This window comes from Plecotus auritus, assembly GCF_963455305.1.
Source record: "Plecotus auritus genome assembly, chromosome: 9".
NCBI lineage: Eukaryota > Metazoa > Chordata > Mammalia > Chiroptera > Vespertilionidae > Plecotus > Plecotus auritus.
In genome coordinates, this window is record NC_137783.1 from 152,186,391 (window position 1) to 152,213,040 (window position 26,650).

Sequence of the window (26,650 nt, forward strand, 5' to 3'; positions counted from 1 at the left end):
GAAGAGCACCGTCCTTGAGCTCGGGCTGCCATGGCAACACACCACCGGCGGGGCTTCGGCACAGACACTTATTTCTCACAGGCCTGGAAGCGGACATGTTCAAGGCGAAGGTGCTGGCAGAGGCAGTTCCTGGAGGGACCCTCTTCCTGCCTTGCCAATGGCGACCTTCTCGCTGTGTCCTCACATGGGAGAGAGCTCCGGTCTGCCTGTAAGGGCTCGGATCCCATCATGCCCACCCGCACCCTCGCCACCACCTCATGACCTCCTCTGAACCTAATGCCCTCCCAGAGGCCCAGCTCCAAATACCATCACTTTGGGGTTAGGGCTTCAGCGTGAATGGGGGACGGAGGGAGACACAAGCATTGAGTCCATGACAGAGCCCAACTGTGTCTTTAATAGCATTCATGCTGGGCCGTGTTTCCCCAATTAAAATCTTCCTGTGCTTTTACAGCTCCATTGAAATCAGCCTCAGTGGCCTGGCTGGTGTTGCTCAGTGGTTGAGTGTTGATCCATGAAGCAAGAGGTCTCTGGTTCTATTCCCGGAGTCTCCATCTCCAGTAGTAAGCATGCAGGAGGCAGCCACTGATGAATTTCTCCCATCGATGTTTCTCTCTATTCCCTGCCCCTATCTCTCTTTCTAAAAAAATAAATATATATATATATATATATATATATATATATATATATATATATAAAGTCAATAAAGACATATTTTTAAAAACATTAGCCTAAATGAGTATAAAACAGTGAAATCAATAAACCCAACCCCACTCCTTCTGGCACAGCAAGTCCTCTCCATACTAAGTGGCTATTGCTGGGATGAATCCTGGACCTTACCGCTATTTCTGCTTGCTTACGTTCCACATGAATTCGATCAGGTTCGCCATGCCCATGGCGCCTGCCGTGATCCCTCTTTTGAGCTGCAGCAAAAGAGACGGTGTCACACTCCACATCAGGAGCTGGCCACGGACACACCCACCAAGAATCTGCACTCAGGAGCCACTCAGTTCCCCTCCAACGGAACCACAGAGCAGCAGGGGTTTGCAGGGCAACAGGCCCCCAGGAGAGAGCGAAGAGGAGGCGGGGAAGGAGCGAGGGGGAAGGAGCTGTGGGCGTGAGGGAGACAGCGGCCCTGTAGGTCCTGAGAGGCTCAGAGAGCCGCAGGGTGGCCGGGGGAAGGACACAGGCAGTGCCCGGACAGTCTAGTTTAGGGCTGGCCACTGGGAGCCTGAAGCAAATTCAGAGTTGGGGAACCACCTTGTGAGCTCTCACGACCCAGGGCTGGGCCGGGATGGCTCTGGGTGGCCCAGGAGCTGAGCCCGGCCCGAGATGGTTCTGGTGGCCCTGGAGCTGAGCCCGGCCCGGGATGGTTCTGGGTGGCCCAGGAGCTGAGGCCAGCCCGGGATGGTTCTGGGTGGCCCAGGAGCTGAGCCTGGCCCGGGATGGTTCTGGGCGGCCCAGGAGCTGAGCCTGGCCCGGGATGGTTCTGGGTGGCCCAGGAGCTGAGCCTGGCCCGGGATGGTTCTGGGCGGCCCAGGAGCTGAGCCCGGCCCGGGATGGTTCTGGGTGGCCCAGGAGCTGAGCCCGGCCCGGGATGGTTCTGGGTGGCCCAGGAGCTGAGCCCGGCCCGGGCCCGGCTTGCCCGCCGGTGGAGGAGCAGCTGATGCCATGTCGTGACTGGGCAGAGGCTTATGGAGTGAGATCGCCTCGCACTGCGCTGACCGGGAGGTTCTGGACAGGGAAGCGGATACTCGGAAAATAGGGATGAGGCGGAGGAGATGCCAGGATGGTCCCTGAGGGTCATGCACTCGGCAGCGCCGCCTTGTGAGCCACCCCTGCCCACAGGCTGTGCTGGCGGAAGCGGGCCAAGAACCTGAGAACGGCTGCTTTCCAGGCGTCAACACTGGGCGGGGCCTCGCAGGCACCCCGTTGTCTCAGTCTGTCCCCCCCGCCCCACTCCTAACCGTGTTAGAGCCCCCTGTGCAGAGGAGAAGGCTGAGGAGGACAGTGGGGAGAACTCCCGCTAAGCCCCCACGCCAAGGGACAGGGACCAGGACGCCTGGTGTCCTAACAAGCCACCTAGGCCTCCACCGCCAACAGAAAAGTACTCAGACAGACCTCGTGGCAGGTGTCTGGGGAGAATGGTGACTTGGTGCCACGTGAGACCTGGGAAAGGAGAAGCCCGCACTGCCCCCTTCATTCAGACTCAGACACGCTCCCAGCGCTAAGCGGACTTCCCTCAGCTCCACTCTGACTCGCACAGAGGTGACTGGTGTTTTAAAGGGTGCACAAGGGAGGGGACACGGGGGCTCAGGAGACCCTGAAACGTACATTTGAAAAGGGCTGGTGAGCATCAGTGCGGTGGGCCTGGTGTCCGCCAGCTGGACCCATGGAAGCCAGGCTCCCAGGCGCCCGCGGGAGTGGAGGCAGAGGCCCGGCACTCCTGACACTGCATGGTAAGGGATGAGGACAGCATGCGTGATTATTGGAACAGTGTGAAGGTAGCTTAAGTCACCCCCCCACCCCGCAGTGACAGGAGGCTGCTGATCTATAATCAGTGTAGCCCTCACTGCTGCACGGTGCAAACCCACATCCTGGAAGAATAAGTTGGCAGAGGCTTGAAGTGAAACCAAGACCTAGATGTTTGCAGTGGGAGTGAAAGGGTTAGAGGGAATACAGGGGCAGAGAGAGACTCGATCGTGCTCCTGACTGGATAGCGGACCTCTCCTTGCCTTGCCTCCTCCTGCATCAACACCGGGCACACAGTCAAAGGTCAGGGGCTTTAGTCTATTCTCCTCCGACGGACTGTCCTGTCCTTTGGGTTTGGAGCCAGGCTCCGGGTTGATACTGTTCGATGGTCCCACGGAACTCCAGTGCTGGTGGGGACAAGTCCTCCGGAAACCAGGTTCCTCGCCCCCTCTCCTGACCGGACACCTGTCACGGATGGAGGGCTCCGTTCGTTTCTGGTAAACATTAGGTGGAGACGGGGATGCCTTTCTCGGCCTTAACCTCACGAAAAGCAGAACTTAAACCACTGCCTGTCACCATTGGGAATTCGCAGGCGACCATTCCCCACACCACACTCCTGGGCTGTCTACTTAAAGCCTTCAGACCTAGAATTTGCGCAGGAAGTCTGGCCTAAGTAAAATGGCAGTGTTGATTTCCAAATTCTAACTGACCTTGACAATTCTGCCGCAGGCAGGGCAATTGGTCTGAGGACCTGTATATCCAGGCTTCTTTACACTCAAGGACATATCCTTCTCTCTGGAACAGCTGCTCTCCCTCACAGATTTTCCTTCTTCACTCTGTGCCCACAGAGGATCTCAAATCCTCTTCTGCCCTCACCATTTTTGATCTCGCCAACCATCGTCCGGTCCCCGAGCCTAGGGCTCCTCTGTGTCAGCAGCCTCAGAGCCCACCACCCTACGCAGGGGATCCTACCGCCACCACCCCATCTCACACCTGCTCCGAGCAGGTTTCGCTCTCTTCCTGCCCCCACTCCTGCACTAGTCTAAAAGACCCCTTCGGGAAATTGCTGGTGCCAAATGTGGCTTCATGCCCAGGGCTACGCAGATACCCTCTTCTGGCAGGCCCCTGCCCTCTCAATCAGAGTGGGTGCTGTCCCTGACAGGGACCCACTGTAAACCTATCAGAAAGGGCAGGCAAGTCGCAGACCTCAAGACCACACTGTTCTCTGCCTAGAAGGACTGGGAGTGCAGACCACCAAGCAGTAGACTATCACAAATTAGCAGAGGTCAACCAGGAATGTCCTGCAACTACGGCACTCTTCCTGTGTCGCCTCACACAGGCCATGAAAAAATCTACCAATCTTGACGCAACATGCCCAGAAGAAACAGTCATACTTCACTTAAGATTCAAATTATCTGAGACCAGGAGTCAGCAAACTGTGGCACAGGGGCCCAAGCGAGCCCACTGCCAGGTCTGATCATATGATTGAGTCGGTACCCCCACCCCTGGGCACTGACATTTAGGTGACTTACCAATGGACATTCCCCTTGCTTAGACCACATTCTACTTCCTAAGACAACATTCCCCTTGCTTACACCACATTCTGCTTGCTAAGACCACATTCCAGTTCCTAAGACCACATTCCACTTCCTAAGACCATATTCTACTAGCTAAGACCACATTCCACTTGTTAAGACCACATTCCCCTTGCTAAGACCACATTCCACTTCCTAAGAATATATTCCCCTTGATTAGACCACATTCCACTTGTTAAGACCACATTCCAGTTCCTAAGACGACATTCCACTTCCTAAGATTAGATTCCCCTTACTTAGACCAATATCCACTTGCTAAGAACACATTCTACTTCCTAAGACCACATTCCACTTGCTAAGACTAGATTCCCCTTGTTTAGACCACATTCTACTTGCTCAGACCACATTCCACTTCCTAAGATGACATTCCCTTTGCTAAGACCACATTCCACTTGCTACGACCACATTCCCGTTGCTAAGACCACAATCCACTTCCTAAGACCATATTCCACTTCTTAAGACCACATTCCATTTCCTAAGACCACATTCCACTTGCTAAGCCCACATTCCACTTGCTAAGCCCACATTCTACTTGCTTAGACCACATTCCCCTTGCTTAGACCACATTCCACTTGCTAAGACCACATTCCACTTCCTAAGACCAGATTCCCCTTGCTTAGAACACATTCCACTTGCTAAGACCACATTCCACTTCCTAAGACAACATTCCCTTTGCTAAGACCACATTTCACTTGTTAAGACCACATTCCACTTCCTAAGACTACATTCCCCATGCTTAGACCACATTCCACTTGCTAAGATCACATTCCCATTGCTTAGACCACATTCCACCTCCTAAGACCACATTCCACTTCCTAAGACCATATTCCACCTCCTGATACCACATTCCACTTGCTAAGACCACATTCCGCTTCCTAAGACCGTTTCCAGTTCCTAAGACCACATTCCACTTCCTAAGACCATATTCTACTTGCTAAGACCACATTCCACTTGCTAAGACCACATTCCCCTTGCTAACACCACATCCCCCTTGCTAACACCACATTCCACCTCATAAGACCACATTCCACTTCCTAAGACCACATTCCACCTCCTAAGACCACATTCCACTTCCTAAGACCACATTCCACTTCCTAAGACCAGATTCCCCTTACATAGACCAATATCCACTTGCTAAGATGACATGCCACTTCCCAAGACGAGTTTCCCCTTGCTTAGACCACATTCCACTTGCTAAGACCACATTCCACTTCCTACAATGACATTCCCCTTGCTAAGACCACATTCCACTTCCTAAGACCACATTCCACTTCTTAAGATCATATTCCACTTCCTCAGGCCACATTCCATTTCCTAAGATCATATTCCACTTGCTAAGCCCACATTCCACTTGCTTAGACCAAATTCCCCTTGCTTAGACCACATTCCACTTTCTAAGACCACATTCCCCTTGCTTAGACCACATTCCCCTTGCTAACACCACATTCCAACTCATAAGACCTCATTCCACTTCTGAAGACCACATTACACCTCCTAAGACCACATTCCACTTGCTAAGACCACATTCCCCTTGCTTAGACCACATTCCCCTTGCTTAGACCACAGTTCACCTCCTAAGTCCACATTCCACTTCCTAAGACTACATTCCACTTTCTAAGACCACATTCCACTTCCTAAGACCAGATTCCCCTTATTTAGACCCAATTCCACTTGCTTAGACCACATTCCCCTTGCTACGACCACATTTCATCTCCTAAGACCACATACCACTTGCTTAGAACACATTCCTTTTGCTTAGACCCATTCCACTTGCTAAGACCACATTCCACTTCCTAAGACCACATTCTACCTCCTAAGACCACATTCCACTTGCCAAGACCACATTCCCCTTGCTAAGACCACATTCCCTTTGCTTAGACCACATTCCCCTTGCCCAGACCACATTCCCCTTGCTTAGACCACATTCCCCTTGCTTAGACCACATTCCACCTCCTAAGACCACATTACACTTTCTAAGACCATATTCTACTTGCTAAGACCACATTTCACTTGCTTAGACCACATTCCTCTTGCTAAGACCACATTCCACTTCCTAAGAATACATTCCCCTTAATTAGATCACTTTCCACTTGCTAAGAACACATTCCAGTTCCTAAGACCACAATTTACTTCCTAAGACCAGATTCCCCTTACTTAGACCAAATTCCACTTGCTAAGAACACATTCCACTTCCTATGACGAGATTTCCCTTGCTTAAAGCACATTCCACTTGCTAAGACGAAATTCCACTTCCTAAGACCATATTCCACCTCCTAAGACAACATTCCACTTGCTAAGACCACATTCCACTTCCTAAGACCATATACCACCTCCTAAGACCACATTCCACTTGCTAAGACCACATTCCAATTCCTAAGACCACATTCCACTTCCTAATATCATATTCCAATTCCTCAGACAACATTCCATTTCCTAAGATCATATTCCCCTTGCTAAGCCCACATTCCACTTTCTAAGACCACATTCCACTTCCTAAGACCAGATTCCCCTTATTTAGACCCAATTCCACTTGCTTAGACCACATTCTTCTTGCTACGACCACATTCCACCTGCTAAGACCACAATCTACTTCCTAAGACCATATTACACCTCCTAAGACCACATTCCACTTGCTAAGACCACATTCCCCTTGCTAAGCCCACATTCCACTTGCTAAGAGCACATTCTACTTCCTAAGACCAGATTCCCTTTGCTTAGACCACATTCCACTTGCTAAGACCACATTCCACTTCCTAAGACGACATTCCCTTTGCTAAGACCACATTCCACTTGCTAAGATCACATTCCCGTTGCTAAGACCACAATCCACTTCCTAAGACCATATTCCACTTCCTAAGACCACATTCCATTTCCTAAGACCACATTCCACTTGCTAAGCCCACATTCCACTTGCTTAGACCACATTCCCCTTGCTTAGACCACATTCCACTTGCTAAGACCACATTCCACTTCCTAAGACGACATTCCCTTTGCTAAGACCACATTCCACTTGCTAAGACCACATTCCACTTCCTAAGACCACATTCCCCATGCTTAGACCACATTCCCCTTGCTAAGATCACATTCCCATTGCTTAGACCACATTCCACCTCCTAAGACCACATTCCACTTCCTAAGACCATATTCCACCTCCTAAGACCACATTCCACGTGCTAAGACCACATTCCACTAGCTAAGACCACATTCCCCTTGCTAAGACCACATTCCCCTTGCTAACACCACATTCCACCTCATAAGACCACATTCCACTTCCTAAGACCACATTCCACCTCCTAAGACCACATTCCACTTGCTAAGACCACATCCACTTCCTATGATGACATTCCCCTTGCTAAGACCAAATTACACTTCCTAAGACCACATTGTAGTTCCTAAGATCACAATTCACTCTCTAAGACCACATTCCACTTTCTAAGACCAGATTCCCCTTACATAGATCAATATCCACTTGCTAAGATGACATGCCACTTCCCAAGACGAGTTTCCCCTTGCTTAGACCACATTCCCCTTGCTAACACCACATTCCAACTCATAAGACCACATTCCACTTCTGAAGACCACATTACACCTCCTAAGACCACATTCCACTTGCTAAGACCACATTCCCCTTACATCGACCAATATCCACTTGCTAAGATGACATGCCACTTCCCAAGACGAGTTTCCCCTTGCTTAGACCACATTCCACTTGCTAAGACCACATTCCACTTCCTACAATGACATTCCCCTTGCTAAGACCACATTCCACTTCCTAAGACCACATTCCACTTCCTATGATCATATTCCACTTCCTCAGACCACATTCCACTTCTGAAGACGACATTACACCTCCTAAGACCACATTCCACTTGCTAAGACCACATTCCACTTGCTAAGACCACATTCCCCTTGCTTAGACCACATTCCCATTGCTTAGACCACAGTTCACCTCCTAAGTCCACATTCCACTTCCTAAGACTACATTCCACTTGCTAAGACCACATTCCACTTTCTAAGACCACATTCCACTAACTAAGACCATATTGCACCTCCTAAGACCACATTCCCCGTGCTTAGACCACATTCCCCTTGCTATGACCACATTCCACCTCCTAAGACCACAATCCACTTCCTAAGACCATATTCCACTTCTTAAGACCACATTCCATTTCCTAAGACCACATTCCACTTGCTAAGCCCACATTCCACTTGCTAAGCCCACATTCTACTTGCTTAGACCACATTCCCCTTGCTTAGACCACATTCCACTTGCTAAGACCACATTCCACTTCCTAAGACCAGATTCCCCTTGCTTAGAACACATTCCACTTGCTAAGACCACATTCCACTTCCTAAGACAACATTCCCTTTGCTAAGACCACATTTCACTTGTTAAGACCACATTCCACTTCCTAAGACTACATTCCCCATGCTTAGACCACATTCCACTTGCTAAGATCACATTCCCATTGCTTAGACCACATTCCACCTCCTAAGACCACATTCCACTTCCTAAGACCATATTCCACCTCCTGATACCACATTCCACTTGCTAAGACCACATTCCGCTTCCTAAGACCGTTTCCAGTTACTAAGACCACATTCCACTTCCTAAGACCATATTCTACTTGCTAAGACCACATTCCACTTGCTAAGACCACATTCCCCTTGCTAACACCACATCCCCCTTGCTAACACCACATTCCACCTCATAAGACCACATTCCACTTCCTAAGACCACATTCCACCTCCTAAGACCACATTCCACTTCCTAAGACCACATTCCACTTCCTAAGATCATATTCCACTTCCTCAGGCCACATTCCATTTCCTAAGATCATATTCCACTTGCTAAGCCCACATTCCACTTGCTTAGACCAAATTCCCCTTGCTTAGACCACATTCCACTTTCTAAGACCACATTCCCCTTGCTTAGACCACATTCCCCTTGCTAACACCACATTCCAACTCATAAGACCACATTCCACTTCTGAAGACCACATTACACCTCCTAAGACCACATTCCACTTGCTAAGACCACATTCCCCTTGCTTAGACCACATTCCCCTTGCTTAGACCACAGTTCACCTCCTAAGTCCACATTCCACTTCCTAAGACTACATTCCACTTGCTAAGACCACATTCCACTTTCTAAGACCACATTCCACTTTCTAAGACCACATTACCCTTGCTCAGAACACATTCCACTTGCTAACACCGCATTCCACCTCATAAGACCACATTCCACTTCTGAAGACCACATTCCACCTCCTAAGACCACATTCCACTTGCTTAGAACACATTGCCCTTGCTTAGACCACATTTCACCTCCTAAGTCCACATACCACTTCCTAAGACTACATTCCACTTGCTAAGACCACATTCCACTACTTAAGACCACATTCAACTTCCTAAGATCATATTCCACTTCCTCAGACCACATTCCATTTCCTAAGATCATATTCCACTTGCTAAGCCCACATTCCAATTGCTTACACCAAATTCCCCTTGCTTAGACCACATTTCACCTCCTAAGTCAACATTCCACTTCCTAAGACTACATTCCACTTTCTAAGACCACATTCCACCTCCTAAGACCACATTCCACTTGCTTAGAACACATTGCCCTTGCTTAGACCACATTTCACCTCCTAAGTCCACATTCCACTTCCTAAGACTACATTCCACTTTCTAAGACCACATTCCACTTCCTAAGACCAGATTCCCCTTATTTAGACCCAATTCCACTTGCTTAGACCACATTCCCCTTGCTACGACCACATTTCATCTCCTAAGACCACATACCACTTGCTTAGAACACATTCCTTTTGCTTAGACCCATTCCACTTGCTAAGACCACATTCCACTTCCTAAGACCACATTCTACCTCCTAAGACCACATTCCACTTGCCAAGACCACATTCCCCTTGCTAATACCACATTCCCTTTGCTTAGACCACATTCCCCTTGCCCAGACCACATTCCCCTTGCTTAGACCACATTCCCCTTGCTTAGACCACATTCCACCTCCTAAGACCACATTACACTTTCTAAGACCATATTCTACTTGCTAAGACCACATTTCACTTGCTTAGACCACATTCCTCTTGCTAAGACCACATTCCACTTCCTAAGAATACATTCCCCTTAATTAGATCACTTTCCACTTGCTAAGAACACATTCCAGTTCCTAAGACCAAAATTTACTTCCTAAGACCAGATTCCCCTTACTTAGACCAAATTCCACTTGCTAAGAACACATTCCACTTCCTATGACGAGATTTCCCTTGCTTAAAGCACATTCCACTTGCTAAGACGAAATTCCACTTCCTAAGACCATATTCCACCTCCTAAGACAACATTCCACTTGCTAAGACCACATTCCACTTCCTAAGACCATATACCACCTCCTAAGACCACATTCCACTTGCTAAGACCACATTCTAATTCCTAAGACCACATTCCACTTCCTAATATCATATTCCAATTCCTCAGACAACATTCCATTTCCTAAGATCATATTCCCCTTGCTAAGCCCACATTCCACTTTCTAAGACCACATTCCACTTCCTAAGACCAGATTCCCCTTATTTAGACCCAATTCCACTTGCTTAGACCACATTCTTCTTGCTACGACCACATTCCACCTGCTAAGACCACAATCTACTTCCTAAGACCATATTACACCTCCTAAGACCACATTCCACTTGCTAAGACCACATTCCCCTTGCAAAGCCCACATTCCACTTGCTAAGAGCACATTCTACTTCCTAAGACCAGATTCCCTTTGCTTAGACCACATTCCACTTGCTAAGACCACATTCCACTTCCTAAGACGACATTCCCTTTGCTAAGACCACATTCCACTTGCTAAGATCACATTCCCGTTGCTAAGACCACAATCCACTTCCTAAGACCATATTCCACTTCCTAAGACCACATTCCATTTCCTAAGACCACATTCCACTTGCTTAGACCACATTCCCCTTGCTTAGACCACATTCCACTTGCTAAGACCACATTCCACTTCCTAAGACGACATTCCCTTTGCTAAGACCACATTCCACTTGCTAAGACCACATTCCACTTCCTAAGACCACATTCCCCATGCTTAGACCACATTCCCCTTGCTAAGATCACATTCCCATTTCTTAGACCACATTCCACCTCCTAAGACCACATTCCACGTGCTAAGACCACATTCCACTAGCTAAGACCACATTCCCCTTGCTAAGACCACATTCCCCTTGCTAACACCACATTCCACCTCATAAGACCACATTCCACTTCCTAAGACCACATTCCACCTCCTAAGACCACATTCCACTTGCTAAGACCACATCCACTTCCTATGATGACATTCCCCTTGCTAAGACCAAATTACACTTCCTAAGACCACATTGTAGTTCCTAAGATCACAATTCACTCTCTAAGACCACATTCCACTTTCTAAGACCAGATTCCCCTTACATAGATCAATATCCACTTGCTAAGATGACATGCCACTTCCCAAGACGAGTTTCCCCTTGCTTAGACCACATTCCCCTTGCTAACACCACATTCCAACTGATAAGACCACATTCCACTTCTGAAGACCACATTACACCTCCTAAGACCACATTCCACTTGCTAAGACCACATTCCCCTTACATCGACCAATATCCATTTGCTAAGATGACATGCCACTTCCCAAGACGAGTTTCCCCTTGCTTAGACCACATTCCACTTGCTAAGACCACATTCCACTTCCTACAATGACATTCCCCTTGCTAAGACCACATTCCACTTCCTAAGACCACATTCCACTTCCTATGATCATATTCCACTTCCTCAGACCACATTCCATTTCCTAAGATCATATTCCACTTGCTAAGCCCACATTCCACTTGCTTAGACCAAATTCCCCTTGCTTAGACCACATTCCACTTTCTAAGACCACATTCCCCTTGCTTAGACCACATTCCCCTTGCTAACACCACATTCCAACTCATAAGACCACATTCCACTTCTGAAGACGACATTACACCTCCTAAGACCACATTCCACTTGCTAAGACCACATTCCCCTTGCTTAGACCACATTCCCATTGCTTAGACTACAGTTCACCTCCTAAGTCCACATTCCACTTCCTAAGACTACATTCCACTTGCTAAGACCACATTCCACTTTCTAAGACCACATTCCACTAACTAAGACCATATTGCACCTCCTAAGACCACATTCCCCGTGCTTAGACCACATTCCCCTTGCTACGACCACATTCCACCTCCTAAGACCACAATCCATTTCCTAAGACCATATTCCACTTCCTAAGACCACATTCCATTTCCTAAGACCACATTCCACTTGCTAAGCCCACATTCCACTTTCTTAGACCACATTCCACTTTCTAAGACCACATTACCCTTGCTCAGAACACATTCCACTTGCTAACACCGCATTCCACCTCATAAGACCACATTCCACTTCTGAAGACCACATTCCACCTCCTAAGACCACATTCCACTTGCTTAGAACACATTGCCCTTGCTTAGACCACATTTCACCTCCTAAGTCCACATACCACTTCCTAAGACTACATTCCACTTGCTAAGACCACATTCCACTACTTAAGACCACATTCAACTTCCTAAGATCATATTCCACTTCCTCAGACCACATTCCATTTCCTAAGATCATATTCCACTTGCTAAGCCCACATTCCAATTGCTTACACCAAATTCCCCTTGCTTAGACCACATTTCACCTCCTAAGTCAACATTCCACTTCCTAAGACTACATTCCACTTTCTAAGACCACATTCCACCTCCTAAGACCACATTCCACTTGCTTAGAACACATTGCCCTTGCTTAGGCCACATTCCACTTCCTAAGACCACATTCTACCTCCTAAGACCACATTCCACTTGCCAAGACCACATTCCCCTTGCTAAGACCACATTCCCTTTGCTTAGACCACATTCCCCTTGCCCAGACCACATTCCCCTTGCTTAGACCACATTCCCCTTGCTTAGACCACATTCCACCTCCTAAGACCACATTACACTTTCTAAGACCATATTCTACTTGCTAAGACCACATTTCACTTGCTTAGACCACATTCCTCTTGCTAAGACCACATTCCTTTTGCTTAGACCACATTCCCCTTGCTAAGACCACATTCCACTTCCTAAGACCAGATTCCAGTTCCTAGGACCACATTCTACCTGCTAAGACCACATTCCACTTGCCAAGACCACATTCCCCTTGCTAAGACCACATTCCCTTTCTTAGACCACATTCCCCTTGCTTAGATCACATTCCCCTTGCTTAGACCACATTCCCGTTGCTTAGACCACATTCCACCTCCTAAGACCACATTACACTTTCTAAGACCATATTCTACTTGCTAAGACCACATTCCACTTGCTTAGACCACATTCCCCTTGCTAAGACCACATTCCACTTTCTAAGAATACATTCCCCTTAATTAGATCACTTTCCACTTGCTAAGAACACATTCCAGTTCCTAAGACCAAAATCCACTTCCTAAGACCAGATTCCCCTTACTTAGACCAAATTCCACTTGCTAAGACCACATTCCACTTCCTAAGACGAGATTTCCCTTGCTTAAAGCACATTCCACTTGCTAAGACCACTTTCCACTTCCTAAGACCAAATTCCACTTCCTAAGACCATATTCCACCTCCTAAAACAACATTCCACTTGCTAAGACCACATTCCAATTCCTAAGACCACATTCCACTTCCTAATATCATATTCCAATTCCTCAGACAACATTCCATTTCCTAAGATCATATTCCCCTTGCTAAGCCCACATTCCACTTTCTAAGACCACATTCCACTTCCTAAGACCAGATTCCCCTTATTTAGACCCAATTCCACGTGCTTAGACCACATTCCCCTTGCTACGACCACATTCTACTTGCTAAGACCACATTACCATTGCTAAGACCGCATTTCACCTCCTAAGACCACATTCCACTTGCTTAGACCACATTCCTTTTGCTTAGACCACATTCCACTTGCTAAGACCATATTCAACTTTCTAAGACCAGATTCCAGTTCCTAAGACCACATTCTACCTGCTAAGACCACATTCCACTTGCCAAGACCACATTCCCCTTGCTAAGAACAAATTCCCTTTGCTTAGACCACATACCCCTTGCTTAGACCACATTCCATTTGCTAAGACCACATTCCCATTGCTTAGACCACATTCCACTTCCTAAGAATACATTCCCCTTAATTAGATCACATTCCACTTGCTAAGAACACATTCCAGTTCCTAAGACCACAATCCACTTCCTAAGACCAGATTCTCCTTACTTAGACCAAATTCCACTTGCTAAGACCACATTCCACTTCCTAAGATGAGATTTTCCTTGCTTAAAGCACATTCCACTGGCTAAGACCACTTTCCACTTCCTAAGACCACATTCCACTTCCTAAGGCCATATTCCACTTGCTAAGACCACATTCCACTTGCTAAGACCACATTCCACTTGCTAAGACCACATTCCCCATTCTTAGACCACATTCTTCTTGCTACGACCACATTCCACCTGCTAAGACCACAATCTACTTCCTAAGACCATATTACACCTCCTAAGACCATATTCCACTTGCTAAGACCACATTCCCCTTGCTAAGCCCACATTCCACTTGCTAAGAGCACATTCCACTTCATAAGACCAGATTCCCTTTGCTTAGACCACATTCCACCTCCTAAGACCACATTCCACTTCCTAAGACCATATTCCACCTCCTAAGACCACATTCCACGTGCTAAGACCACATTTCACTAGCTAAGACCACATTCCCCTTGCTAACACCACATTCCCCTTGCTAACACCACATTCCACCTCATAAGACCACATTCCACTTCCTAAGACCACATTCCACCTCCTAAGACCACATTCCACTTGCTAAGACCACATCCACTTCCTAAGACCACATTCCAGTTCCTAAGACCAGATTCCCCTTACATAGACCAATATCCACTTGCTAAGATGACATGCCACTTCCCAAGACGAGTTTCCCCTTGCTTAGACCACATTCCACTTGCTAAGACCACATTCCACTTCCTACGATGATATCCCCCTTGCTAAGACCACATTACACTTCCTAAGACTACATTCCACTTCCTAAAATCATATTCCACTTCCTCAGAACACATTCCATTTCCTAAGATTATATTCCACTTGCTAAGCCCACATTCCAGTTGCTTAGACCAAATTTTCCTTGCTTACACCACATTACACTTTCTAAGACCACATTTTACTTCCTAAGACCAGATTCCCCTTATTTAGACCCAATTCCACTTGCTTAGACCACATTCCCCTTGTGAATACCACATTCTCCTTGCTAAGACCACATTCCCCTTGCTAAGACCACATTTCACCACCTAAGACCACATTCCACTTGCTTAGACCACATTACTTTTGCTTAGACCACATTCCACTTTCTAAGACCACATTCCACTTCCTAAGTCCAGATTCCCCTTGCTTAGATACATTCCACTTCCTAAGACCACATTCCAGTTCCCAAGACCACATTCTACCTGCTAAGACCACATTCCACTTGCCAAGACGACATTCCCCTTGCTAAGACCACGTTCCACTAGCTAAGACCACATTCCCTTTGCTTAGACCAAATTCCCCTTGCTTAGACCACAATCCACTTTCTAAGACCACATTCCACTTCTTAAGACCAGATTCCCCTTATTTAGACCCAATTCCACTTGCTTAGACCACATTCTACTTGCTAAGACCACATTCCCCTTGCTAAGACCACATTTCACCACCTAAGACCACATTCCACTTGTTTAGACCACATTCCTTTTGCTTAGACCACATTCCACTTGCTAAGACCACATTCCACTTCCTATGACCAGATTCCCCTTGCTTAGATACATTCTACTTCCTAAGACCACATTCCAGTTTCTAAGACCACATTCTACCTGCTAAGACCACATTCCACTTGCCAAGATGACGTTCCCCTTGCTAAGACCACGTTCCACTAGCTAAGACCACATTCTCTTTGCTTAGACCACATTCCCCTTGCTACGACCACATTCCACCTCCTAAGACCACATTCCACTTTTTAAAACCATATTCTACTTGCTAAGACCACATTCTACTTGCTTAGACCATATTCCCCTTGCTAAGACCACATTCCACTTCCTAAGACCACATTCCCCTTGCTTAGACCACATTCCACTTGCTAAGACCACATTCTCCTTGCTTAGAGCACATACCCCTTTGTTAGACCACATTCCACTTGCTAAGACCACATTCCACTTCCTAAGACCAGATTCCCTTGCTTAGACCACATTCCACTTCCTAACACCACATTGTAGTTCCTAAGACCACAATTCACTAGCTAAGACCACGTTCCACTTTCTAAGACCACATTCCACTTTCTAAGACCAGATTCCCCTTACATATACCAATATCCACTTGCTAAGATGACATGCCACTTCCCAAGATGAGTTTCCCCTTGCTTAGACCACATTCCCCTTGCTAAGACCACATTCCACTTCCTACGATGACATTCCCCTTGCTAAGACCACATTCCACTTCCTAAGACCACGTTCCTCTTGCTTCGTCCACATTCCACTTGCTAAGACCACATTCCCATTTATTAGACCACATTCCACTTGCTAAGTCCACATGCCTATTGCGTAGACCACATTCCACTTCCTAATACCACATTCCAGTTCCTAAGACCACATTCCACTAGCTAAGACCACATTCCACTTCCTAAGACCACATTTTCCTTGCTTAGACCACATTCAGCTTGCTAAGACCACTTTCCAGTTCCTAAGACCACATTCCACTTCCTAAGACCATATTCTACTTGCTAAGACCACATTCCACTTGCTGAAACCACATTCCCCTTGCTAAGACCACATTCCACTTCCTGAGAATACATTCCCCTTGAGTAGACCACATTCCACTTGCTAAGAACACATTCCAGTTCCTAAGACCACATTCCACTTCCTAAGTCCAGATTCCCCTTACTTAGACCACATTCCACTTGCTAAGACCACATTCCCCTTGCTAAGACATCATTCATCTTGCTTATACCATATTCCACTTGCTAAGACCACATTCCACTTGCTAAGACTACATTCCTCTTGCTTAGACCACATTCCACTGGCTAAGACCACATTCCACTTGCCAAGACCATTATCCTTCCCTTCATTCCCCGCCTAGAGAATTCTCCTCCCAGAAAAAGCCTGCCTGAGTCCTTTATTTTTTATTTTTTTTATTTTTATTTATTTTTATTTTTATTTTATTTTATTTTATTTTATTTATTTATTTATTTATTTATTTAAAATAAATCTTTATTCAGATTATTACAATTACTTCTCCTTTTTCCCCCCATAGCTCCCCTCCACCCATTTCCCACCCCATCTTCTGCCCTTACCTCCCCCCCACTGTCCTCATCCATAGGTGTATGATTTTTGTCCATTCTCTTCATGAACCCCCCATACCCCTTTCCCCCTGAGAATTATCAGTCCACTCCCTTTCTATGCCCCTGATTCTATTATATTCACCAGATTATTCTGTTCCTCAGGTTTTTAATTCACTTGATTTTTAGGTTCGCTTGTTGATAGATATGTATTTGTTGTTCATAATTTTTCTCTTTAATTTTTCTTCTTCCTCTTCTTTAAGAATACCTTTCATCATTTCATATAATACTGGTTTGGTGGTGATGAACTCCTTCAGCTTTTTCTTATCTGTGAAGCTCTTTATCTGCCCTTCAATTCTGAATGATAGCTTTGCTGGGTAGAGTAATCTTGGTTGTAGGTTCTTGCTATTCATCACATTGAAAATTTCTTGCCACTCCCGTCTGGCCTGCATAGTTTCTGTTGAGAAGTCAGCTGACAGTCGTATGGGTGCTCCCTTGTAGGTAATTAACTGTTTTTCTCTTGCTGCTTTTAATATTCTCTCTTTGTCTTTTGCTCTTGGCATTTTAATTATGATGTGTCTTGGTGTGGTCCTCTTTGGATTCCTTTTGTTTGGGGTTCTGTGTGCTTCCTGGACTTGTAAGTCTATTTCTTTCACCAGGTCGGGGAAATTTTCTGTCATTATTTCTTCCAATAGGTTTTCAGTTTCTTGCTCTCTCTCTTCTTCTGGCACCCCCATAATTCTGATGTTGGTACGCTTGAAGTTGTCCCAGAGTCTTCTTACATTATCTTCAACTTTTTGGATTTTTTTTTTTTTGCGTTTTGCTTTTTCGGTTGAGTGTTTTTTGCTTCTTTGTATTTCAATTCTTTGACTTGATTCTTGTGTTCCTCTATTCTGTTTCTGGGTCTCTGTATAATATTTTTTATTTCAGTCAGTGTATGTTTAATTTCTAGTTGGTCCTTTTTCATATCTTCGAGGGTCTCGTTATATTTATCGGCCTTTTCTAGGATATTCTTAAAAAGTCTTATCACCGTGGTTTTGAATTCTATATCCAGTCGTTTGTTTTCCTCCATTTCTTTCGTTTGTGATCTGATTCTTTGACCCCGCATTTTCACTGATTCCCTGAGTTGGTAAGGTAGATATTTGTGCTAGGTTTCCAATATGGCCCAGTGGGTCTGCTTCCCCAGTTAACCTGAGGTGGACACTCTTGGTGCACCCCTTTGTGGACTGTGTGTACAGCCTTGTTGTAATTAAGTCTTTATTGTTGTTGGTATCACTGGGAAGAATTGACCTCCGGGCCAGTTGGCTGTAAGGATCAGCTGTGTCTATGCTGGGAGAAGTTCGGTGCTGGAGACAGCCTTATAGGATTAGACTTGCCAAATTGCAATAGCCTCTGTGCTCAGCTTGGATGGGGTGGAGTCTCAGTCTTGGCTTCCTGTCAGCCTTGCCGTTGCGCGCATGTGCGCTTTCAGTCCTCCGCCTTCCCCAGCTCGAGTCTCCGCCTGAGAGTCCAGACTCCCCCCGTAAGAGTGTGGGTCCCCAGGGGCTCGCCTGGAACTGGGGTTCACTGCAGTCAGAACTGGGGCTCAGTGCCGTCAGGAGCCTCTGACTCCCTTCCACTAGGGAAAGCCTGTGGCAACCTCCGCAGCCTTTGTGCGCACTGGCGTGCGCGCGCGCGTGCGCACTTTCAGTCCTCCGCCTTCCCCGGCTCCCAAGTCTCCGCCCGAGAGTCCAGACTCCCCCCACAAGAGCGTGGGTCCCCAGGGGCTCGCCTGGAACTGGGGTTCACTGCAGTCAGAACTGGGGCTCAGTGCAGTCAGGATCCTCTGACTCCCTTCCACTAGGGAAAGCCTGTGGCAACTTCCGCAGCCTTTGTGCGCACTGGCCCGCGTGCGCCTTCAGACTTCTGCCTTTCCCAGCTCGAGTCTCCGCCCGAGAGTCCAGACTCCCCCCATAAGAGCGTGGGTCCCCAGGGGTTCGCCCGGAACTGGGGTTCAGTGCAGTCAGAACTGGGGTTCAGTGCGGTCGGAGGCTTCCTTCCCCCTTGCGCCAGAGAAAGTCAGCCAGGCTCTCAGCCGCCCTTCCTCTCTGCGCGCACAAAGACCCTTTGCCGTACCTCCAATTCTCTGTGAGCTTTTCTTTTTCCTTCTAGTTGTAGAATTTTCACTCAGCCAGCTTTCCTGTGGTTCTGGATGGTGTCCGTTCTGTCTTTTAGTTGTAGTTTTGAAATTGTTGTGCGAGGCAGCAGTTTAGGTGTTTACCTATGCCGCCATCTTGGTTTCTCTCTGCCTGAGTCCTTTAGAACCCTGACCCTTCATCTCTAGGTGCTGGCCCCATTTGGGGTTCAGCCCATCTGGTCTCCAGGTGACTAATAAACTCACAATTCTTTACCCCTTTGGCCCGTGTGTTCCTCCTTCGGCGATTCTAACACCCACCACTGTTTTCATAAAGCACTTCTTTAGGAATGGCCTTACCCACGCCATTTGGGATTGTCCATGACTGTGTTTCTGCAACTAAGCTGCGGTGTCGAATGGGGAGACAGAGACCACGTGGGCCAGAGCCCAAACGGTGTACCCCGGGCCCATCGCAGAAACCTCTGTCTGGCTCTTCCCCTCCTGGCTCCCACTTTTCCTCCTCCCTCGGCCTGTAGTCCTTGTCACCCTGCTCCCTGGTCATCTCCAGCTCATTTTCCAGCTTCAAGTTACTCAAAAGATTGAAATCAGATTCAGCTCGGGCGTCGCCTCTTCTGTGATGCCTTCCTGGATCAGGCACCTGGGTTCAAATCCCACCTCTGCACATGGCTGTCAGGTGCTGGAGCCTCAATGCCTAGTGGTTGGATGGGTTTGGGTAAGCTAGTAAAGCACCGTGAGCCTCAGTTTCCCCATCTGTAAAGTGGGGTTAAAACAACCCTCCTCTGGATCTATGGGAGGGGCCAGGGTGAGTGTCCTGGCTGCGATATCAGCCCCTAACCTCACTGGTCTGCACAGCGACTGGCTCATCTCCCCACTCTCATCCCTACCCCGACTGTCACTCCCTCGAGGGCAGGGATTCTGTCCCTGCTGTTTTGTCTTGTTCGTGCCTCTGCCTCCGCCCTGGCAGCCCACATGGATGCCCAGCCACTGGCAGCAGGGGGAATGCTCAGGTTCCTGGGGACAGGGACATAGGCTGAGGACGCACCTGGTCCCAGAGAGGGACTCCGTATCGCAGCTCGTTCACGAAGTTCTCAGAGTTGGCGCTGGTCAGCTTGTAGGGCATCTCCCGCCACACCAACTCCTCCGCCCGGCGCACGATCTGGCTGGGTGGCAACGGGGAGTACTTCCGGTCATGCTTGTTATTGACATGGTACTTGTCTTTGCCGGCCACCACGGACAGCTTCTCCTTCTTCACCATGGCCTTGTCAGACCAGACTAATATGAAGCTGTCCGCCCCCGGTCCCGCGATTCCACCTGTGGTTCCCAAAGAGGAAAGAGGGCCATGGTCAGGGCTGAGAGCGGGCAAGCAGGCAGCCCCACTGCCCTGGGCACCATCAGGGAGGATGGGCTGTGGAAAGGCCGGCCCCCCTGCCTGGCTTCAAACTCAAACACGGCCGACCCCCACCTGGGTGGCCTCGGAGAAGTCACAGATGCCCCTGACTCTGGCTTCATCGATTCTAAAGCAAAGGATGTGAATTCTCCTAAAGGCCCATGTGAGCGCCGATGTCCCTGAAGGATGCAGGATGGGCAGAGTGGTACAGGGCATGGACACCAGGTGCTAGCCCGCCAGAGCGGGGTGGGGACCTCAGCAGGCCGGGGGGACATTTTTTCAATAGCAGGAAAGAAAGCTGCTGAGCAAGCCAGGCCTGACCTGCAAACCCAGAGCCCCACCCACCGTGTGGCCTCAGGCAAGTCCCTTCTCTTCTCAGGGGTCTCTTCAATACAGATTGAAGGCCTGGGTCAGGTGGTGGCCACACGCTCCCAGCTCTAAATCCTCGGGTTTGTCCCTAACAGGACGGCAGCCTCCCGCCTCACCCAGGCTTCTGGGAAAGCTGAAGCGAGAAGGCAGAGTGATGGGCCCGGGAACCCTCAGGGAGGGGCCATCTCCCCACTCCCATGCCCGATGGAGCTGGGCTCACAGAAAGCCTGTTGGTATATCGTCAGTCTCTGAACAGCCAGTTCATCCAATGAGCAGCTTCTATATTCACTGGCTGTGTGTGTGTGTGTGTGTGTGTGTGTACACATTAGTTCACCAGTTCTTATTCCCTTTTTAAAAGGGCATTTGACCCTGGCCAGTGTGGCTCAGTTGGTTGGAGCATTGTCCTGTACACAGAGAGGGCGAGAGAGAGAAACATCTCACATCGATGTTTCACTCTCTCCCCCTCCTTCTCTAAAAATCAATGGAAAAAATATCCTCAGATGAAGATTAACAAAAAAATAAAACAGTAAGTTATTCCTCAATAAGCCTAAATTTGTAAAGCCTGCATTTGGCTTTAAAATTCACAGGTGTAGGCACACACCTGCTGGACAGCTGCTGGTAACGGTGGCACCGTCAGCCATGAAACGCAGGCATCGGTTTTATTTGGCCAGTTCCCTGCTGCGGGTGTTTCCCAAGCTTCAGGCATTTACTTTAATGCCACTATGCTCTGGGAGGGATGGCAGGTTGGCGCAGCCCCCGTCAGGCCCCCCCTTCCTCCATACCTCCCCTCTGCTGTCCATCCCACCCCTGCAGGACCGGGCGGTGCGGTTCTCATCTGCTCTACAGAGGGTGCAGCTGAACCTAGGGCTCCAGTCACACGGGCAAGTCACAGGTCGGCAAGCGGAGGCCCCCGGGTCCAAACGGGTCTGCCAGGTGGGAGGCCCACGCTCCTCCCGGGCCGCTGCAGCCAGCTGTGCGCTGTGTCCTCCTCATGTGCCCCCAGAGCACCGAGCACACAGAAAGGGGCGCTTCCCTGGGACGGTGTGTGGGCTGGAAGTGAACCCCAGTATCGCCTGGAATAAAGGCCAGCAGTCCGTCTCTCCACGAGCTCGCTGCTAAGGAAGAGGAGCGGCTGCCAGACCGAGCAGGGAACATCATGCAGCCAATGCCACGGAGTGCCCACCAGGCCAGGCCCTGGGTCAGACAGCGCACGAGTGGGCACCGCTCACACTCCCACCTCTGCCCTGGGCTTGGGGAGAACCAGCCTTACCTGGAGGAGCCAGGTGCACCACGTAGCCATCCCCCACGTAGAGGGCCCAGTGCTCGTAGCCAAAGCGGAAAATCTCAATCAGGTCTCCAGGTTTCGGTTCGGCCTGTGACTGAAAAACCAGAGACAGGCTGAGGTTAGTCCTCACAGGGAACATTCTAGAACCTGACCCGGAAGGAGCCCAGCCCAGCCTGCGAGCTCCCTCTGATCAGCTCCCGCAGGAAACGGGAGAGGGCGCGCTCCTCGCACAGATGGAAAGGCCTCCTTTACTGGGGCTGCTGAGCTGGAGCTGAGCTCTTCGGGGGACAAAGAAGAGATGGACAGCGTGTCCGGAGGGGCGGTGTGGGCAGGTGTGCAGCACGGGGTGTGGCCGAGAGGTGTGCAGACACGGGCATGAGCACAGGTTATGCCAGAGCATGTTGGTGTCAGAGAGAGTATGTGCCTCCCGGGAAGTCTCCAATGCCTCATAAATGCCGCCCAGCTTCGCCGGCCTGAGTGATTCTGAGTGAGAGAGCCCCGACTAGCGCAGCCAGACCCGGTGCTCAACAGGGCGCCCATTTCATACCCATCACTTCTCTGACTACAAACCATCATCACCCCATTTGACCGATGGGAACACCGAGTCTCAGGACGGTTAGGGAGCACGCAAAGACCCTTCCCTAGTGAACAGAAGAGAAAGACTGAAACCGAGGTCTGCGTGTCACCAAGCCCAGAGCATCCCAGGCAGGCCGGGGCAGCTGGAGTCTGGGCTCCAGGCCAACGCCCAGCGGGGACCCAGGGTGTGACTGGAGTTGGTGGCAGGGCCGTGCCCTTCTGGAGTTTGCATGAGCAGGAAGTATGTTGCCCTCATATCACCGGGAATGGGAGACACGCCCTTGTCACACAAGTTCTATTTTAGGATGGCTCCCAGGCCAGCCAGCTCCTCTCCCCCCTGACTCAGCTGAGCGGGTCACAGGGCTGTTGCTGGGTGAAGTGAGGATGGCTGCCAACCAGAAGTCTGCTGGGGAGACGTGGCTGAGAGAAAAGCTCTTAACTACAGGCGTCATGCGTCCACCTGGCCGGACATGGAACAATTTGAGCATCAAACAGAAACACAGCAGATATGTGAATACTGATACCAAGGTGCGCGTGATGGCACTTTATAAATGCGTTAGTCACCTTTGGAGGATGCGAAAGCATCACCGGATTATTTCAAAAGCTGGTAAATAAAGGAAACGATGCAAGCATTTCCGAAGTGAACTGTACTCAGACACCCCAGTTCAGAATGACAGCAAAACCCAAAACCACAAATCACCACTGACAAGGCGGCTGCACTTCTATGCGCCACGGACAGAACACGCCCGGCAGGACCCGGACCGAGCCACACAGAGGACGGGCTGGGACGGGGGCGCAGCCGGGGCCTGTATCTCAATGTTAGGTTTCCACTTGGGTTTGGGGGGCTGACAAGGAAAACGTGCTCACATATTTGAAGAAGAGATTACATAAAAGCCTTTTGCATGGGGTCGGGCTGCGGCGAGCATTCGGAAACGTGACTGTCCTGGAGCCAGCAGGAGGGAGGTACGTATGGGAGCGGAAGAGAGGGGTGGAAAGAGAAGCAGAGGGACAGGTAAGCCGCTTGGAGATGAGGGTGGACAAGAACGCCTGCCTGCAGCCCCGCCTCGGCCCCACCCCTGGGAGCCATTCTCCTGGTCCCTCCCTTCCCAGCTTGTCCCAGCCACGCAGGACAGTGTGACTGAGGAGGTGGGACTGGGCAGTGCGCAGAGGCTGCCCCCCCTGAGCCCACCATTCCCGCCTCCTCAGGAAGGCTCTGGGGAGCCCTCCCACCCCGGGTAGCGGACCCTCAGGCTCGGCAGGCACCCGTGCCCCTCTGTGCCAGAGCTGCGGACCGGCAAGGAGACCCACATCATCACCACTAACGGGACTGCGGGTTTGAAATGAAAGCTTTCTGGGGACTTACCGGAGCCATCCTTCCGTGCAGGTGTGTCTGCGTGCTGCTGCCTTGGGCCCAGCCTTCTGTGATCAAGACTTTCCTTTTCCCTCTGACCCTGCCCAGGAAGACAAACACCTGTACTTAAAGCCATGCATCATGTGACGTGCTCCTCTGTAAGACATGTGTCCAGGTAACCTGCGATGTATGACTCAGTAAGAGGGTCATGTTCTCCACATTTGGATTTAGCATGTATTACCTTACGCTACTAATAAATACATACATTTCTAAAATAGAAAAGCAAATCGAAGAAAACAGAAAATCTGCTCTTGGTTCAAAGCAGGGCCAGGTCCAGGCCAGGTAGACACGTAGGCCTGGAAACCCGCCAGAGAGAAATCAAAGTCCACACGCAGAGTCAGTAGGATTCGGTGGTGGCCGCGGTCAGCGCCCCGGTCATAAGTCGCCAAGTCTCCGGACCCAGAGAAGAGGAGAGAGGAACAGCAGGGTCAGGTGGGTGTGGGGGCGGGGAGGGATGGAGAGACAGAAGGAGGGAGGAGCTCCAAGGAGACCCGAACCCGGGGACTGACCATGACCAGAACACACCGACAATTCCAGAAACCTCTGAGCAGATGGAACCAGACCGAACGTGTCGTCAGAGGCGCATGCCCCACACTGGAAACAGGCCCCCCCCGCCCCCCCCCCCCCCGCCACACAGTTCAGAAACACACCCCAGACCAAGTGGAAACCTAATCCACCCCTGCCTGGGTGTGGCGAGGCCGCTTGCTACCCCACCCAGATAAGATTCTCTCATCGGACACCCCCTGTGGGCTGTGACATCCTGGGCTAACTGGACAGGAAGGTGTGGGTTGAGTGGGGAGGGCCCTCAGCATCATTGCTGTGGGCACGTGGGCGGGCAGCAAGGGTCAATAACTTACCATCTTCAGGCTCTTAGCATAAAGAGCGGTACTGTGAGGAGGCAGGTGGGCAGGAGCTGAGGCTGGACAGCTCTCCAGGATGGACATCTGCGGACCAGCGACCTCACAGCACACGCGGTCCTGCTCCGGCGGAGATTCGCTTTCTCTCAGCATCTCCACTCCATTCTCCTCTGGTGTCAGCAGAACCATCTTGGCACTATTTCCCACCCTGGATTCTGGAGGGAGAATGAAGGGTTGGTGTAGCTAATTCCCTGCTGTTTCATTGGTCAGAGCCCTTTGAGCCGGCCCCCACTGGATGCTGGACACCTTTGGAGTGGCTGGCCTAGAGTCAGGTGATCTCCGTTGTCCAATCAGTGCCATCCCCTTGGGACATCACAGCCCTGCTTCCCTGAGCAGGAGGACTTGGCTGGGCGCTGGCAGAGACCTCAGGTAGGGTGGGCACAGTGATGGGAGTGGCTCAGGAAAGGCGAGAGGGTCGGGATTTCAAACAAAGAACTTGCCTGCATATATGCATAAGCCATAGACACAGACAGTAGGGTGCTGAGGGCCTGGGGTGGGGGTGGGCTAGAAGGGGCCAATGGGGAGAAAAAGAGGACGTATGTAATAAAGATTGAAAAGAGCCGCACTGTCCCCACTCTGGGGCTGGTAGCTTTTCACTGAATCCAGTCTGTTCCGGGATCAGAAAATGGGGCCCAGGAGCCACATGAAGAGAGTCCTCCAGGCCGGGGGTTTGGGGGTTCTGTTTGTCCCAGCAGCTGCTGGGCGGGAACGACCCAAGTGCTCCTAAGTGGACAGACAGTGGGACGGGCGGACACACCCCCGGCCTGCTGGCAATCTAGGACCACAGCCCAGAGTGCAAACATCGTTGGTCCTACAGGTGTGCGTGTATATGTACTTTTTAATTATATGAAGGCCTATAGAAGCAAGATCAGCATCCATCTTCCCCTCCCCCAGCTCTTAGCCACCTAGTTCCCCTCCATGGAGGCAGCCCTATCAGTTTCTTGGTATCCTCCCAGGAACATTGCAAACTACATATACTTTTTAATGATTTTTATTAAATCTTATGTCTATGTAGAAGAATATGCATAAGTGTGAGGTGTAAGAAATAACAAAACGGTGCCAGGTGGGTAGTGAAAATTATGGGGGGA

The 26,650-nt window shown here is 49.5% G+C and overlaps 1 protein-coding gene across 1 annotated transcript; it reads right to left on the reverse strand.

Annotated features, from left to right (window-relative positions):
• Positions 1–839: 839 nt before the first annotated feature.
• On the reverse strand, positions 840–25,691 carry LOC308233793 (phospholipase A and acyltransferase 3-like; the record flags this gene model as incomplete). The annotated part of the gene is made up of 4 exons (XM_080640746.1): positions 840–920; positions 20,660–20,928; positions 22,644–22,752; positions 25,503–25,691. 4 exons carry the CDS (start codon positions 25,689–25,691, stop codon positions 840–842), a joined length of 648 nt encoding a protein of 215 aa, XP_080496872.1.
• Positions 25,692–26,650: the final 959 nt, after the last annotated feature.